Source organism: Staurois parvus, unplaced genomic scaffold (genome assembly GCF_062004578.1).
Source record: "Staurois parvus isolate SC_StPar_1 unplaced genomic scaffold, SC_StPar_1.0 ptg000336l, whole genome shotgun sequence".
In the NCBI taxonomy this organism is placed as follows: Eukaryota; Metazoa; Chordata; class Amphibia; order Anura; family Ranidae; genus Staurois; species Staurois parvus.
Window position 1 is genome coordinate 3,279,504 of NW_028318132.1, and position 19,182 is coordinate 3,298,685.

At 44.3% G+C, this 19,182-nt stretch overlaps 1 protein-coding gene across 1 annotated transcript in view; it reads left to right on the forward strand.

Moving 5' to 3' along the window:
• Positions 1-15,263: 15,263 nt before the first annotated feature.
• GRK3 (G protein-coupled receptor kinase 3) overlaps positions 15,264-19,182 on the forward strand; it is a 415,831-nt gene continuing 411,912 nt past the window's right edge. Inside the window, exon 1 of the mRNA XM_089684118.1 lies at positions 15,264-16,541. Within this exon, the coding sequence (XP_089540244.1) occupies positions 16,429-16,541 (113 nt within the window). The 5' untranslated portion in view covers positions 15,264-16,428. The remainder of the gene's footprint in view (positions 16,542-19,182) is intronic.

Here is a 19,182-nt window from a genome sequence, read left to right on the forward strand (position 1 = left end):
TGGTGCTATGACTCAGACCCTTCACATCACAACCTCCCGTGCACATCACCGTTCCTCCCCCACCCCCATTCCCCCCTTTTACATCACAGATCGCCCCATCACAGATCACCCTATCATAGACCCCCATCACAGACATCCCATCACAGACCCCCCATCACCAACTGCTCCATCACAGACCGTCCCATCACAGACCATCCCATTACAGACCCCCCCCATCACAGACTCTACATCACAGACCCTGCTCATCACAGATCCCCTCCATGACAACCCCTCAGGAGAGATCCCCCTAATCACAGATCCCCTCCATCACAGACCCCTCATCACAGATCCCTCGTCACAGACCCCCCACTCATCACAGACCCCCCACTCATCCCTCTCATCACACATTCCCTCCATCACAGTCCTTCCTGCATATTACAGATTCCTGTCCCTTTCATAACATCGCAGAACTCCCCCATTCCTCCTCCCCCTCCTCACACTATCCTACCTTATTCACACAAGAGGGCAACCACAGCAGGTCTGGACATAGGGCGGGACTTTTCATGTTAAAGGCGGGTGAATGATTGCTTGGACCACCCTGCTGCCTAGCAATCAATCACCCACAACCAATCAATTGCTTCCTAACATGAAAAGTCCCGCCCTATGTCTAGACCTGCCGTGCTTTCCGTCTTGTGTGAATAAGGTAGGACAGTGTGGGGAAGGGAGGAGCAATGGGGAGTGCTGTGATGTTATGAAAGGGACAGACCTGCTGTGCCTCAAATGTTGTGCCCTTCCTTGAGGACAATAACAGCAGCAGCGGGCGGGTGAGCTGGTGGCTGGTGGAGGACATTCAGGCAACTATTTGGTGAGGCTGCGGTCCAGAAAGGAATGTTTCTGGGTTCGTATCCGGACCACGGTATGCCATTTAGTCATGCCTGGTATACAATTATAACTTTTTTTTTAATGGTTGAACTAGATGGACGTTTGTCTTTTTTTAGCCAGACTAACTATGTAACTATGTTTATGCCTCTGTTGGAGGATACACTCGACACTGGAGTCTGAGAGAGAGGAGAGAAGCAGAGGGAGCAGCTATGCTCACCCTTCCCCTCTTCCTGCCTATTCACAGAGGCCTTTGCATTTTGTGAATGAGTTCACACAATACAAAGGCTTCTGTGATTGGGTGGGAGAAGGGGAGGGGCGGGCATAGCAGCTGCATTGGCTCTACACTAAAAGGAGTTGAGACCAGCTGAGTCCAGCAGTTGGTGCTCTGGAAGCTATGCTGCTGAAGCATAATAAACTTGTCAGATATAAATACAGATATAAGCCTTGGAGGTGGCAGGCACCTTGTTGAACTTAACTCATAGGGTGTCTTCACTTTTTACAAAGTTACTGCATTCTTGAAATTCAGCCGTCTTAGTGTGGCATCCAGTGTCCCGGACATAATGGAAGCTGAGGAGTGGAGGCACCAAAGTACTGATAATTATACCAAGATTTATAATATTTAGGCATTGTGGATAGATTTCACCTCCTCTGACATGTGTAGACAATTGACACAGTGATCATTCAACTTTGCTCAGAGGAGTTGATCTCAGACGAGTGTTGATCATAGAGCTTTTTATTGTATGTCTGGTCGACCAGGGAATGGCTAAGCTGTGCATTGGCTCCCCTGCCCTGCAGTCCACCAGGAAAGGACAGCCTGCAAAGCTTGGAGAGGAACCAGCCTAGCTAGAAGGCCTGAAAGCAGTTCTATCCACAGCTGCAGGACACGTACAGTGTGAGTACCTTTAAACCCCCAGGACCTAGAAGGGAGAGGTCTGCTGGATGCAAGTTCTGGCAAGTCTTCAGGGGACAGTTCATAGCTTACCCAATCCCTTGTCCTGGGATCAAATATCATAGCCAGGTGAGCTGGTATTCTGTGTACCCGGGGGACCAAGAGCTCCTACACGTTGTCACATTGCTAAAAATCCACTCAGGGGATACATAGCTCCTAGATGGGGATTGTTCAACAAATTACTGTAATGGTTCCAGCTAAATCGCAGTCAAGTGTCTGTCGTTTGTTTTTTTTTTACTAAGTGTGCTATTTCTTCAATCAAATTGGGCATCCCATAACTACTCTACCCTACCCAAGTTCAAACCCTTATTAAACAAAAAAAAACAAGTCTATGGACTGTTTACTGACTTTGGATGTGCCAGTGTGGAAAATGCATGTTGCCTGGCTGTGCAAGGCTTAGGGGAACTCAAACAAATCCAGCGGCCCTTATGAGGGTAGTGCTACACAGGCTTTTAGTATTGTTTTGCAATTTTAGTATGTACACCCCCTTTCATTTAGTTTGCATGTCTTTGGAAGTCTTCAGTAAATGATGGTTCTGAAGTCTTATATTGGGAATGTTTGTAATGTCTTTTCTTTTTGAATATTTTAAAATAAAGATTAAAAAAAGGTTTAACTGTGGCGTTAACCTGCCTTAGTGATGATTGCTCTCAGTACTCAGTCCAAACACTCAGCCTGCTGGTTCTTCGATTGTTTTCCCGTGAGCTGGAAAATCTCTGCGCAAAGTGAGGTTGAGAGTGCAATACGTCACACACATTCCATGTAAGTTACTTCCACAATGGTAAGCCTTGCTCACTTACCAGTCCTGCAAAAACCTGTCAATACCAGTCGCATAGACCCAGAGGCGTCCCTGGGGTTGGTGTCACCCGGTGCGGTAACACTTGGTGACACACCCTCCGACGATCCCCACAGAATGGATCGGATCTGCGGATTGAGCATAATGGATTGGACTCAGATCCATTATGTTCAATCCGCAGATCTGATCCACCCTGCGGGGATCGTCGGCTTTCTTTACAACTTACCTTTTCTTGGAGCGGGTCTGGTGTCACCCTGTATAGGTTGCATGCCGACGATTGCCTTAGGATCGTCGGCATGCAACCTATACGGGGTGACACCAGACCCGCTCCAAGAAAAAGTAAGTTGTAAAGAAAGCTGATGATCCCCGCAGGATGGATCTTGCTTTACAACTTCACAATATAAGTAGTGCAGTGCTAAATACCTACTAACTCAATCAGTATATGACATATAATAACACAAATATATATATGTATATATATGCATGATAAATCATACAATAAACACAACCCCCTTCCTGATCCTCATCTGAGGTATCATAAATAAGTGCAATAAAGTGAGTCAATTTTTTTCACTTGTTCTTATCCCTATTAAGGGATGGACTCACTTTATTGCACTTATTTATGATACCTCAGATGAGGATCAGGAAGGGGGTTGTGTTTATTGTATGATTTATCACGCATACATATATATATATATATATATATATATTTGTGTTATTATATGTCATATACTGATTGAGTTAGTAGGTATTTAGCGCTGCACTACTTATATTGTGATTTTCATTTGCACTTTTGAGGGTGAAGTTTTAGTGCCAGCAGCATAGAGGGAGGGATTGCCCATATAAGTGCAGGAGGAGTTTTCCCAGATTATTCATCTAATATTTGCTTTACAACTTACCTTTTTGTGGAGCGGGTTCCGGTGTCACCTCGTGCAGTCGGTGTCACCCAGTGAGGACCGCACCCCCTGCACCTGCCTTGGGACGCCACTGCATAGACCAGTGTCCCAGACAAGATGCTTAAATTGCCTCATGACAAAAGAAAAATTCAGCCTACATACTAATTTGATACTTCCATACACCTGTAAAGATTCTACTGGAGCTAAAAGTCAGTAGAAGAAAAGGATGAGAGAGTAGCTGGCTCCCCAGAAAGACATTCTATAAAATCTTGTGTTTTGATGAACTGCCACTGTAAAACCCCAGCAGACCTGTTACATGACATGTAAATGCTACTATATTTCTGAGTTGCTAGTTCTCCATACTGTTCATGGATATGCAGTTTAATGTTTGTTTTCTGTTGCAAAGCCATCAGTAAACAAGTTATGTTCATATCAAGGTTCCAGTGTCTGCTGGGTGTCTACTCTTGAACCTGGCCAAGTACAATGCACATCTCCAGAGGTCCTGATAAAGCCATAATGAGGTAGTACAAACAGTATCTGGTGCAGTATGGTACAGTTTACAATGTGATAACATGGTGGGAGTTCACTGCACAAACCATGTGTAAAGTTCATCACTCTCATTTTTAGTCATTGTGAAATTCCTCCTATGATCTTTACTTCTCACTGCATTAAAATCTGTAGCTGATTATCACCAGAAATGTACGTAGTGCATTCCCTACCAGCAAACTGGTCCCGCTGTTTGTCCCAGGTTCTATTGCCTATTTGGTGCAGAACAGCCAGCCACATAGTTTTTTTCTGTCTTTCACACAGAAACCAAGCAGATGGTGTCTTTTTGTGGATTTTATTGTTTGTTGAACTGGGATAGGGATTAGGTTAAGTCTTGGGATACCCAGAATTAATGCTAACATGATTAAGGACACTATCTTGAACACAACTTCTGCAGAAAAGGCCTTTAGTGTAAAAGAAATGTGAACAATTCAGCACAGGGGGATCCCTCACTGGACACTGGATAGCAGAATCTGGAATAGTCTTTCCAACAAAAGAGTACAACAGCACAGTCTCTCCCTAGGATTTTCACAGGCCTCTACTCCCTGAGTCCTGGCATACCTGGACGCCTCCTTCCAGTATCAAACACTGCTCTGCCAAATCCTCTCCAGACTTTGCTCCAACTGTTCCTGCAGGTTGGCAGTTGGTTTTCCCGTTTTCCCTGAGCTGGAACTACACAGAATATCTTGCAGACTTCTCTTGAACACCTTGGAGGGTATGGCAGCCCCTCCTGGCTGGGTCACTCTCCATCGGGCAAAAGGCTCTGCCATCCTGGGCTTCAAACCATTTATACCCCTCAGTCCCCTGCTGGTCACACCTTGACCAGGGGTTGGCTAAGGCTGTATGAATATCAGCCCAAGCTCTGACCCTTCCAACCCATTATGCTTCAGCACATTCTATAAGAACAAAGGAAAGTAGGCAAGCTTGCAGCTGCAGAAACCAGAACAGCCTAAAGCAATTAAATCCAGATCCACGGATTACAGTGAGGCCTGAAAATACACCAAATTGACCTACTGCTATAGCACCTAACTAGGAGGGTGCTACATGTATACAGAGTGGAGGCAATGATCATCAGAAGAACATCATGAAGTAGAATCTCAAAGCATTTCTGAAAAGTTAAATGTATATTTGCATTAAGATTTTTCTCATAGCCCGCTAACCCATGCATGTCAAACTCAAATGAAACAGTGGGCCAAAGAGTGTGGAATAAATCTTCAAGAGGCCCCATAATATCCAATGAGCGTCACACCTACTTTAAAAAAAAGTATGGCCAAAGTTCTTTTGTCCATACTTCTCATGTGGGTCACATTGTAGACAATTTCATATTCCCAACTTTGTGGGCACAGTTTGGGGATGGCCCCTTCCTGTTCTAACCGTAGAGCACAAGTAATTGCAGTCTGAATTTGGCTAATGTCACAGAGCCACTTCAGACTCTGGAGGGATCCTGACACTAATGTCAAGATCCACACAGATGCCTTACAGGCAGCTGGCTCAGCCTCTCAAAGGAGGGTTCAGAGATTGAACCAGTAGAGCACAAGTAAGTGCAGTCTGCATTTGGCTAATTCACAGAGCCACTTCAGACTCTGGAGGGATCCTGACATTAATGTCAAGATCCACACAAATGCCTTACTGGCAGCTGGCTCAGCCTCTCAAAGCAGGGTTGGGAGATTGAACCAGCCGCCCCCATTCCCTCTCCTGCCCAGCGCTCTAGTGAAAGCTGGAAAGATAGAGCATAGAGTCAGTAGCTGACTGTCACCGATTGGTGCTCAGGGGGATCTGAGAACTGAGCGAGCAGCTGTTATGTGATTGCTTAGTTCTTAGGCTTTATGTTAGTTTTTTTTTTTTTAAATTCCAGCCCTTTAGGCTTAATGCATACTAGGGGCAGAAAAAATGCCAGAACCTCTGTCAGAGAAAAGCTGCATAAAAAATTCTCATAGTGCCTCGTATTGAACAAGAGTTTAGGGGCATTTGCTTTTGTAAGCATTTTTTTCCCAAATCATTCCCATGTGTTCATTTTTCAATATACACTTGAACACGCTCTTAAACACTCCATTTATGTGCATTTAGGAGTGTTTATGCATGCTTCTGATTGTTAATCATTTTTTGCCCTCTGAAAATATGCCTGTAAGCTCCCTAATGTGCATGGACACATATGCTAACATAGAGATACTTCTACAGGCAGAGGAAAAAAGCGCAAATTGTCTGTATAAGCAGCATTTTTTATATTTGGAACGCATGGAACTTTAAGTCCACAAATACTCACCTCCACCTTCCAGCAATGAATACATTAAATCCCTTGCCAGCTGTGGACATCTTCTCCCTGGGCTTCTTCTGGGTGTCAGGTATTTGACCTCTTGATTGGGTGGCTGGGGATAACGTGACTCCCATGCATTGGAATCACATAACAATGATGCTTTGTGGCCCAGCCTAACACAGAGATAAATTTAACGAAACACTCACCTTTACCTAGAAATGCATCAGTTACATCCCTCACTGACCGCTGTCATCTTCCACCTGATTTTCGGCCTCTTGATTGGCCAGCGGAGGATGTTATCCCACCCATACGCACAGGGGTCAGATGTTCTGGCAGAGATGATGTATGCCAGGAATGCATGCTGAGCTGCACACACGCAGCTCAATGTACATTCAATAGAAGATTGCAAGCAGGCAGGTAAATCTTATTGCAGATGAGATATAACCAGGGGCGGACTGACCGGGGGTCAGTAGGGGGCCCCATGAGATGCCCCTGGTACCTTTTTCATATGCTTTTTTGAGCAAGGACACAGGGGCCCCATGATCCCCTTTTGCCCGAGGGCCCTGTGAGTTGTCAGTCCGTCCTCCCTGGATATAGCATGTCTCTAATGCAAAAAAGAGCTGCCTACTCGCAACTTTTTTTTTGTAGGTTATTTCCACTTTAAAGCAGAACTAGACTCATCCCTGCTCCAGCAAAATGATGCCTGTGAGCTCCTTTGTCTTCCCTGATACCTTCTTTCAGGTTTGCAGTCTTTGGCCATCTTAATTCACAGGGATGATGTAACTCCCACATGAGCAGAAGTTCATTCACTCTGCCACTGAGGTATGGTAAGAATGTACACTCAGCTGTGCATGTAGTTTTTCCAGAAAAAGATTATACCACTTTAGTAATTTACTGTATAGTAATAATTGCAATTCCTAGAGAAAGGGGCCATAAAACATATTTGAAAGCATTCAGCTGTAGGGTTCTGTAAGGAAATGTAGCTTTTCTAAACTGGAGAAGAGTTGAAACCTTGTCCAAATGAAATCCTTAGAGTGACCCTATTAGATTCATTCAAAATACAGATGTAGGGTGCCCTGCAATTGAAGAGGGTTTCTACGTACCTCTCTAGCCACCAGTGTCTTTTACCTCCACTCCAGAGTCCAGCGCCAATAGGCATCTCCAGCATTCAGCACTTCTGGAAGTGTATAATGCCAATGTCTGATGCTACTGCTCCCCGAACCCCTAAATCATTGCTGAGGACACAAAGAGTGTGTGGAAGGGCTGCATGTGGCCCAGCAATCACCAGTTTGATATATCTGCTGTAATCAATAGTTTTGCAAGTGGTAGGACTTGTAAAACCAAATCAGTGACAGATCCCATATTATATGCTGAGAGGTTCCCAGTGACACCCAACATCAACCAAATGATTTTATTTTGGAAAAAAATTGAATCCAGGGAAGGGTTAGAAGCTCTATCAGGTTTTGTCATTCTGCAATCTACCATGCTTCCTGTCAGGACAAGAAATGAGGGAAAATCTCTCCAACAGAGACAAATGCACATTTTTTAAAAATGCAAATTTTTAAAAAAATGACAAATGTTAGATCATCTGACTGTGTTTGTAGCTTTGGTACTTGTCTGTTAATTCACCGGATATATATATATATATATATATATATATATATATATATGTTTTATTTAAATATATATATATTTATTTAGATATACAGTCATGGCCGAAATTGTTGGCACCCTTGATATTTCTCCAGGAAATCATGTATTTCTCACGAAACGTATTGCATTAACACATGTTTTGCTATACACATGTTTATTCCCTTTGTGTGTATTGGGACAAAACAAAAAAAGGGAGGAAAGAAAGCAAATTCGACATAATGTCACACAAACCTCCAAAAATGGGCTGGACAAAAGTATTGGCACCCTTTCACAACTGCGGATAAATAAGAATGTTACAAGCATGTGATGCTCCTGTAAACTCACCTGGGGCAAGTAACAGGTGTGGGCAATATAGAAATCACACCTGAAAGCAGATAAAAAGGAGAGACGTTCACTTAACCTTTGCATTGTGTGTCTGTCTGTGCCACACTAAGCATGGACAACAGAAAGAGGAGACGAGAACTGTCTGAGGACCTGAGAACCAAAATTGTGGCAAAATATCAACAATCTCAAGGTTACAAGTCCATCTCCAGAGAACTAGATTTGCCTTTGTCCACAGTGCGCAACATTATCAAGAAGTTTGCAACCCATGGCACTGTAGCTAATCTCCCTGGTCGTGGACGGATGAGGAAAATTGATGAAAGATTGCAACGCAGAATAGTCCGGATGGTGGATAAGCAGCCCCAAACATGTTCCAAAGACATTCAAGCTGTCCTGCAGGCTCAGGGAGCATCAGTGTCAGCGCGAACTATCCGTCGACATTTAAATGAAATGAAACGCTATGGCAGGAGACCCAGGAGGACCCCACTGCTGACACAGAGACATAAAAAAGCAAGACTACAGTTTGCCAAAATGTACTTGAGTAAGCCAAAAGCCTTCTGGGAAAACGTCTTGTGGACAGATGAGACCAAGATAGAGCTTTTCGGTAAAGCACATCATTCTACTGTTTACCGAAAACGGAATGAGGCCTACAAAGAACAAAACACAGTACCTACGGTAAAATATGGTGGAGGTTCAATGATGTTTTGGGGTTGTTTTGCTGCCTCTGGCACTGGGTGCCTTGACTGTGTGCAAGGCATCATGAAATCTGAGGATTACCAAAGGATTTTGGGTCGCACTGTAGGGCCCAGTGTCAGAAAGCTGGGTTTGCGTCCAAGATCCTGGGTCTTCCAGCAGGACAATGACCCCAAACATACGTCAAAAAGCACTCAGAAATGGATGGCAAAGAAGCGCTGGAGAGTTCTGAAGTGGCCAGCAATGAGCCCAGATCTAAATCCCATTGAACACCTGTGGAGAGATCTTAAAATTGCTGTTGGGAAAAGGTGTCCTTCCAATAAGAGAGACCTGGAGCTGTTTGCAAAGGAAGAGTGGTCCAAAATTCCGGGTGAGAGGTGTCAGAAGCTTATTGATGGTTATAGGAAGCGACTGATTTCAGTTATGTTTTCCAAAGGGTGTGCAACCAAATATTAAGTTAAGGGTGCCAATACTTTTGTCCAGCCCATTTTTGGGGTTTTGTGTGACATTATGTCATATTTGCTTTTCTGCCTCTGTTTTATATTTGTTCCAATACATACAAAGGGAATAAACATGTGTATAGCAAAACATGTGTTAATGCAATACCTTTTTTGTGTGAAATACTTGATTTTCAGGAAAAATATCAAGGGTGCCAACAATTTCGGCCATGACTGTATATTTATATATATATATACATATATATATATATATATATATATATATAAATAAGTCCGTAGTGCCTTCCTGCTCCGATGACAACTGCACTTTCCGTTTTTGTTCACATGTAAAAGGGACAGGAAGTAGAGCCACAATGTAGCCACATCCTATCCACAGGTAGGTACTCCATCGATGGCTGCATGGCCATTATCAAGGACTTTTCTGCATGATAAGCAGTGTGATGCTTTGCAGTGCTGTCCATTTGCCAAAATACCTGCCAAACACCCCTCAATACATGTGTGTTGCAGCAGACCACAATGCATGATAACGTCAAGGTGGTAATCAGGGGCGGACTGACAACTCATGGGGTCCCCGGGCAATAGCGGATCATGGGGCCCCTGTGTTCTTGCCCACACTAAAAAAAAGCCTATAAAAAGGTACCAGGGGCATTTCATTGGGCCCCCTACTGACCCTGGGCCCTCGGGCGGTGCCCGAGTTGTCGAATGGTCAGTCTGTCCCTGGTGGTAATACATTGCGTGGTACACATGAGCTGTGAAGAAAGCCTACAGGAAAGCCTTCGCCCATGCTAAACAGCAGGGCCGTGGATAAGGGGGTAACACCAGTCCTCCTGTAGGGAGGCCCAGGCAGCTGAGTGAATTAGAAGTGGGCAGGGAGGATATGATCAGCATGGCAGGGGGCAATTACTGACTCCGATCCCCTGAATGGTTCTCTCTGCAGCAGTTGAAAGCTGGCTTCTTCTCTGGCTTTAGCTGCTGCAGAGAGAGCCATACAGGGGATCGGTTCCAGTAATTGCCTCCCTGCCACGCCCATGACCATCCCCATGTTCCATATATTTCCCCCTGCTGCCAAGGCCCCCCCGCAGTGCAACTGGCCCCCTTCCTCTCCTTCCCACCGGCAGCTGCAAGCACACAATAGGATCCCTCAGGATGGAGATTGAGGGAAGGGTCCTGTATATATCACATTTATTAGCCTCCTTTCTTGAATGAACACAGAGAGTGATTGGTACCTATCACTCACTGTGTTCATTCATAACTGAAGCATGGTAAAAAAAAAATTTCTTTTTTGAGGGGGGAGCCCTGTCAGGTTGGCTGTATGGGGCCCCGTGGTTTCTAATAGCAGCCCTGTGGATGGATGAATCCTTCCTACTGGATAGAGATGAGCTCAGGTGTCCTCCAAACCCACTTCTAATCCGCTTTCACTCTTTTTTGTACTCTAATGAGTGGCAGGCTGGGTCATTTAATGACCAAGACTGCACCGTATTGGAATACAAAAAAAGCAGGGATTAAAGTGTTACTAAACCCGGGACCCTGCATTCACTATATCTGGTCTCCCTCAGTACACAGAACATGGAAATGCAATTATTATAGTAAATATAAACTGATAAATACCTTTTCTCATCAGCAGTTAGAGCAGTCTTGTGACTTCTATCAGTGTCCAGCAGAGCACTGGTTAAAAGTTGTAGGAGTTTTCTTTCTCCCTTGATTCTCCTTTGAGGCTGCATAACCCCTGACCCTCTGTCTGGACAATGCTGATTGGCCTGTGCTGATCACAAGCACTCTCCCAAGAAAGAAAAAAAACGCTCTAGCAATACACACCAAACAGAGCATGTGCAGCTTGCCCCCAAGGCTCTGTTCTATCAGCAGATGGATTGGGGACAGTAGAAGAAGGGGAGGATCAGAGAAGGAAGGATCAAACAGCCTTTTTACACAAAGCAGAGGATTAACCCCTTAGGTCCCACAGTGAGTATAACAAGCATGCTTTACTGCATATACAGATTGATTTTACTGTTGCGGGTTTAGTAACATTTTAAGAGTTTGGGTTAGAGATGATCAGGGCTGGGCCAAGGGGCAGGGGTGCAGAAGGGGCACGGTGTTGGGAGAGGCGCACTGGAAGAGCCAGCGTTGAGCTAGAGAACACACTGCTCTCTCAGCAGTGCCACTTGGGGAGTGATTGGCAGACTGGCCTTCCTCCAGTCTTCCCTTGTCATGTGACATATCACATGACCCAAGATAAGGAGAAGAGGAAGCTGCCTTCATTCCCAGCGTGCACTGTGCTGAGATTGAGGTGTGAACTGTGAGTACACAGAGGGTCAGGGACAAATCAGCCCTAGACCTCCCCTCACCTCCTGAGAGCCCCCCAAGAGCCCCTTTGGCTCCTCCCTCCCTGAAAGCTTGTTTACACTTGCAGTAGCCCTCTGAAGAGCAATCTGCTTGGTTATATCACCTGCTTACTGCCGGTTTGAACTAAAATCCCATATCACTGTGCCGCAACCACACAAATAGCCTGTAGTTGTGGGGTGGTTGCAGTGTGGCCGCATTCAATTGATGGGCCTTTTTTCTTTTCAGTTACACATTGATGCAGAGACATTCTTTTTCTTTACCACTGTAAGTCCCATATTTATGCACCAATTTTAAACTTCAGATTGCTAAAGCATACCAACTAATGGTACTATTTCAACGCAGGCCATTTATTACATCCTGTACATTGTATATTATTATAATACAGGATTTATATAGCGTCAACAGTTTGCTCAGCGCTTTACAATATAATGGGAGACAATACAGCAACAATACAGTTCAATACAAGAGGGTTAGGATGGCCCTGATCCTTGAAGCTTACAATCTAGGAGGGAGGGGCTGGTGGTACAAAAGGTAGTAAGTGTGGGAGATGGACTGGTTGGAAGAGTAGAAGATTCCATTATTAGCTGAGGGCAGGATAGGCTTCCCTGAAGAGAGAGAGGTTTTCAGAGATTGCCTAAAAGTGAGCAGAGTAGGCGATAGTCTGATGAATTGGGGTAGAGAGTTCCAGAGGATGGGGGAAGCTCTGGAGAAGTCCTGGAGACAAGCATGGGAGGAGGAGACAAGGGAGCTAGGGAGTAGGAGGTCTTGCGAGGAGAGGAGAGTACGGTTTGGGTGATATTTAGAGACAAGATCGGTGATGTAATTTGGGGCAGAGTTATAAATGGCTTTATATGTTATTTTTAATGTTTTGAATTTTATCCGTTGGGAAATGGGAAGCCATTGGAGGGATTGGCAGAGAAGGGTGGCAGATACAGAATGGTTAGTAAGGTGGATGAGTCTGGCAGCAGTATTCATGATAGACTGAAGAGGGGATGGCCTGCGATTAGGTAGGCAAAGAGGAGGGAGTTACAATAGTCAAGGCGAGATATAACAAGGGAGTGAATAAGTTGCTTAGTGGTTTTGGAAGTTGGGAACGGGCGTATCTTGCAGATGTTGCGGAGGTGAAGGCTACAAGATTTGGACAGTGAATGGATTTGGGACTGAAAGGACAGATGGGAGTCTAGGATTACACCTAGTACCCTGGCATGAGGGGGAGGGACTGATGGTTGTGTTATTAATCTTGATGGAGAAGTCAGGGAAGGGGGTGCAGGCTGGGGGGAATACAAAGAGCTCAGTTTTGGAAAGTTTGAGGAAGTGGAGTGACATCCATGCCAATATGTCACTTAGTAGGTTAGTGATGCGAGTGGAGACTGAAGGGGTGAGGTATATGCTTTATTGCCTCCTTACCACCAGTTTTAACCCCCTAAATGGCAGACTCCTGTGCCAAAAATGTATGAATTACGTGCAGCTGTGGGGTGGTTGTAGTGCGGCCCCATTCACTTGAATGGGTCAGGTTTGGTGGGCGGTTGTGCACACCGACAGTTAGATGGGGTATAATTCCTGCTGTGGCTGCAAAGCAAAGAATCGTTGCTACAGCCTGAGTACACCCCCAGTCACTGCCTTTCCACTTCAAGGGGGAGTGGTTGAGGGGCAGTAAATATGTGGCTCAACTGCGTGGTATTACTAATCCCCAAACCACTAATGCAAATGAGCCATAAAGCTTCTTCCACACTGGGCATACCAAACCTCGTGTGTTTACCTATAAGGGGATGTACAAGTGTTCTGTGTAACCTCGTGCAGACAATCCCATTCATATCTATTGGGACCCAGCAGCTGCATGAACACAGTGGCTGTGTTCCAATAAGACATCTGTGTGGGTGGTGGACACACACCCATATGGATGTCTTATTGGGACACAGTTACTGTGTCCATGCAGCTGCTGGGTCCCAATAGATATGAAGGGTTAATTCACACTAGTGCGCTGATCTACATTTTAGCACAGCTGTAAAACGCAGGTCGATGCAAGGACACCTAAAAAACGTGTCCTGTTCACACTACAATGCTGTGTTGACATGCGTTGCATTCAAATTTTACATTTATGCATTTTAACGTAGCGCAGGTCAATGCAGTGCAACACATTGCAAGTAAAGAAAAAAAGTTTGCTTCATGATTTGTTTTGTGACCCACATGATGTCACAAGAAGTCCTGCAAAATGCCGTGCATTTTAACACATGCTAAAACGCATGTGGTGTACGTTTTATGAAGAAATCAGGTATCTTTGAATGGCATAGGACCTGTCACTGTTTACGTCCCCGTTCACATGGCTGTTCCGGTTGGGTCTGCCTGCCTATATATATATATATGTGTGTGTGTATATATATATAAAATATATATTTATTACACACACACTATATTGCCAAAAGTGTTGGGATGCCTGCCTTTACATGCACATGACGTGTGGAATGGCGTCTTAGTCTGTAGGGTTCAATATTGAGTTGGCCCACCCTTTACAGCTATAACAGCTTCAACTGTTCTGGGAAGGCTGTCCACAAGGTTTAGGAGTGTGTCTATGGGAATGTTTGACTATTCTTCCAGAAGCGTATTGTGAGGTCAGGCACTGATGTCAGACCAGAAGGCCTGGCTCACAGTCTCTGCTCTAATTCATCCCAAAGGTGTTCTATCGGCTTGAGGTCAGGACTCTGTGCAGGCCAGTCGATTTCTCCCACCCCAAACTTCCATCCATGTCTTTATGGACCTTGCTTTGTGCACTGGTGCGCAGTCATATTGGAACAGGAAGGGGCCATCCCCAAACTATATAATGTGTGTGTGTATATATTTATATATAGCAAAGTGGCTTAGTGGTTAGTGCATCTGCCTTGCAGTAAATGGGTCATGGGTTCGATTCCCAACCATGGTGCCTCCTGCATGGAGTTTGTATGTTCTCCCTGTGCTTGCATGGGTTTCCTCCCACATTCCAAAGGCATGCTGGTAGGTTTATTGGCTCCTGTCTAAATTGTCCTAGTTTCACCCCTGGCCACATGGGATTTTCTGCATGGTGGGGTTTGGGGAAAGACCTGGCAACCTACTCTGTTAAATAATTGCTAAGAGAATTAATAGAAAAAGTTGCTTACAAGTGATGGTCCATGCAATTGCCAAAGGTCAGATATGAATGGATGTGTGCATATATATATATGTGTGTGTGTGTATATATACACACAGGGGATCAAGTAATGCATTTTCCCCACTGTATGTTACAGGCAATGTGTGCAATGGGACATTGTATAGATATCCTAGCTGTTCTATGGATTGAATATTTCACACATAACCTGTAGCATAGCTCTTATGGAATGAGTGGTGTTGGTCAGCAGCCTGGAGTGCTGTGTACTCTCAGTGGTGGCCCAGTCCCTGTGTCATAGTGGAGGCCCTGCCTGTGTTTAGCTGTCACTATGTACTGTGCACTCCAGATCCGGCCTGTGCAGAGATCCACCCCCAGAGTTTAGCAGTGGCCGTGTCTGCTATCACACACAGGAGAGGAAGTAACAGACATCACGGCTTCTCTGCTCATGTTAATAGAGCCTTGCACAGAAGCAGGAGGCTGTCAGCACAGGAGAAAGGGGGAGATTTGGCCCATAAGAAGGGAATAGCTGGGTCCCCCCAATCTGGAAGTCCCTGCTGCCCTGTGGATATGCTGGAGATTGCTTTGTAAGCGCCCAAACAGCTGTTCCAGCCAGAAGACTGCAGAGGGAGACGGATCTGGTGTTTACAGAGCTCCTTGCCTGGGATTTTCTATTCTTCCTCCTCGCTGGATTCCCATTTCCATGTATTCCCGAGTCTTCGCTCTCCTTTGGAATAAGCAGGCTTGTCTGCTGAGGTCCCTCCACCCTGCGATCAGCGATGGTTTCATGTGAAGGTTGCTGAAGAAGAAGAAGAAGGAAAAAAGGGAAGCACATTGTAGTGAGTGCCATTGCAGCAGAGAGGAGCCGGGCTTCCTGCAAGCCAGGGACATGGTGTGCTGCTGAGGCTGTGAATGCAGATCGCTGGGGCTGGAGACCATCGCTGGAGCCTGGATGTGTGTGCCTGACATCTGCAACATGTTGGGGAGAGGGATCGAGGGGCATCGTGTTGGGAAAAGCGCCTGATTTTTCTCCAGTACCATGCCCACCCCTTGAAGGAAGTCCCACTGCCTGCAATCTGTGCTGGAATACTGGGAACACACACACCATCTCTGTGGAATCCTTCAATGAAGCCCATCAGATCCTCATCTAGGTGGCTGCCCCTGTGATGCCTCTCCAAACTGGATTGTCCCCCCTGCTCAAGACACACTGGGATCTGTCATTTTAAAAAAAGGCAAAAAAAAAAAAATCAAAGTGGATATCGTTAAATCATTCGTTTAACCCCCTTCCATCCCCTGCCATACATGAAGCAGGCCTCATTCAGGAGCAATCTGCATTTACACATCCTTGGAGTCCACCAACACATCGACTTGAATTATCCCCATCCTTTCAGAGACGTTTTAAAAAAATTTTCTGGCAGGATTGCAGTGTTACTTTTTTAATTTAATATAGTTTTCGTATTTATTTTTTTTAAAAGGATACTGTTTTTTTTTTTTTTAATTTGTTGACCTGTGTTTCTTGGCTTGGTTGATCGGTTGACAAGTTTCCACCATGGCGGATCTAGAGGCGGTTTTGGCTGATGTCAGCTACCTGATGGCAATGGAGAAGAGTAAATCCACTCCTGCGGCCAGGGCTAGTAAGAAGATCGTACTGCCTGAACCCAGGTAAACAAAAAAAAAAGAGAAATAAATGAAGGCCGCTCCGCTCCTTTCACAAGTGGGGGATGCCTTGTATTTGTAGATGACACATGTTGAGTTTACATGTAAGGATTCTTTTTCTAGTGTTTCTTCTGCAACAAATGGATCAGGCCTTATTTATGGCCCAATGTAAGCATTTGCTAGGTATTTAATGCAAACAATATGATCTTACTATTCCTTCTTTAATACAGAGGGAGGAGCTTAAGCTTGCCAAACACTATGTGAATTTTGGCCACATCCTGATGAACCAGACAAAATTTGCTACATGGGTTGACTTGTCAGCACCTTCTTGCCTGACATCTGTTGAGTAAAGAATTGAAGGAGCTAGATGGAAGATTCAGCCAAACAGATGCTGACATTATTTAGGTATTCTGACAGCTGCTGCTGCTGGCTGTCAGACTACAATAACCGCGGCTAGAAATTCCTTCATCTTTGCTGTATAGTGTACATGGAGGAATCGGTTATATGTATATATTTTTTTTGCGACTGCAAGATGAACAAGAAAAGCTAACTGTATGGCCAGCTTTATTGCTGTGGGACAACACAAAATTGGACAGTTCTTGCTCCAGATTAGTAAATACAGCCATGGCGACATTTGGACTTCTTTTGCTGAATATTTTGTCATGACCAGCCTGACTTTTAGGTAGACTTGCTTTTATGTACAAATTCCTAGGAGCAATCAACAGTGAGGGCTTGTTCATACCATGTCCATTAAATTGTGTTTTTCTGCACACCACCGCACATGTATGGTGTGAACAGAGAATAAGAAACAATTGCTTTCTATGTGCTCTGTAAACACCATACATGTGCGGTGGTGTACAGAAAAATGCAGCTCAATGGATATGGTGTGGACAAGCCAAGAATGTTTGAAAAGAACAAATTCTTTTAATTGTCCTTGCAGTACGCTGGAAAATATAGTGTCTGGAAATCCGTCATGAGAAAAACATGCAGACTGCCATTGTTGGCCTCTTTTTCTGAAAATGTTGGTTGCCTGGCTGTCTTGATCAACCTCCACTTAAATGCTTTGAGTCATTGACCTCAAACATGTATGCAGACAAGGACTTCTGTCTTTTTCTTAGACCTTTCTGGTCTGTATACTTGTTCCACATCAATGAATCAAAAGTTATTGAAGCCAAAGGATTAGCATCACAACCAAGTGCCTGGCATTTTAGGGGAAAACATCAGTGTAATTTTTTTCTTATACAGGTTTTTGTTTTGTTTTTGGTTGTTTTTTTTTTTGTTTTTTTTTTAAATTTTTAAATTTGATTTTATTTAGAAAAAAATCTTATTACAGATTTACTTCAAATGTTTTTCACTATGCTGCTCCTTTCACTAGCCGGCGTGTAACAGAAAACAAAAATGTGTTGTCTGCCTTGGAAGCCATGTGATGTAAAATTCATTTGGAACAGTTGCCTGCTGGCTCTGTTAATGGACAGATTTTCAGAGAACGGTTAGGCTCCTGTATTAGTTCATCTAATCGAATCTTATCTGCCAAAGCATGGCTGGCTTGTGTTGACTTCTTCATGTCCAGTAGATCTGTCACACACAGGTGGTTCTACAGTATGGCTTCCTGGTTACTTGTGAATAGAAGGCCGAAGAAAGAGGCTGCATTGATCCCTTCACTGTCTAATGAAAATATTGGCCTGACCATGAATTGTGAATATGGCTCACGCTGTGCCTGGACTCTGCACGCTGCTTTCGGTCTGCCCCCAATGATGTATGGGTCAGTACACCCACATCTGAACGTGAGCTACACATTTGTTATTTGGTTAAACCACCTCTATATGAAGGGAATACCAATTTCTCCACTTAGATCAGAGCCTGCAGAATGGAGACATTTCTGGTCAGCTGCTGTGACATCACACTAGTCATGGCAGCCAATAGGTATTTGTGGCCCCTTCTTAGTTACCATGTAATGTACAGGTGCCTAGTCAGCGCTATCTCATCACACAATATGTACTCCATTTTCTAGCTCATCTTTGACATGCATTGTTGAAAACATGTCCTTGCTGTCAGAAAGATCTTTTAAAATAGATCTTTCCTGAAGCTCAAGACACACAGTGGACAAATGAATAGGTGACCTTTCGAGGTAAATGGTTTCTGGTTTACTCCATGAGCATGTATCTATACAATACGCCTACCATTGTAATGTTTTCAAAACGCAGTGGAAAAGAAACGTTTGGTGATTAAAATAGATCTGTCACCCCATTTCTTTCGACAAATGCTGCGACCGACAAATCACCATTGAAATATGCAGAATTGTGAGGCTTGTGATTCAGCCCATTGAAAAATTAACCTGTGCCAAATTGAAGCAGATTGTTGGCGGAGTATTTTGTCTTTTTTGAAGCATGTAATTGGGAAAAAAAAGGCCTCTTTAGCAGATTTTTTTTTATCTTGTGCTCTGGAGATGAAAGAACGGTTAGCCTAGGAACCGCTACTTCCTGTTGGCTTATCTGTCTTGCTATATACTGCCTGGTTTGGCCTTCTGCCCTAGGTTCTTCATTTTTCAGTTTGAGCTTTTTCTATATCTGTTGTATTCTATATATCTGTTGTATAGTAGCAGAGCAGCATGTGTTTTTCATGAAATGTAATTATACAAAATTAATAA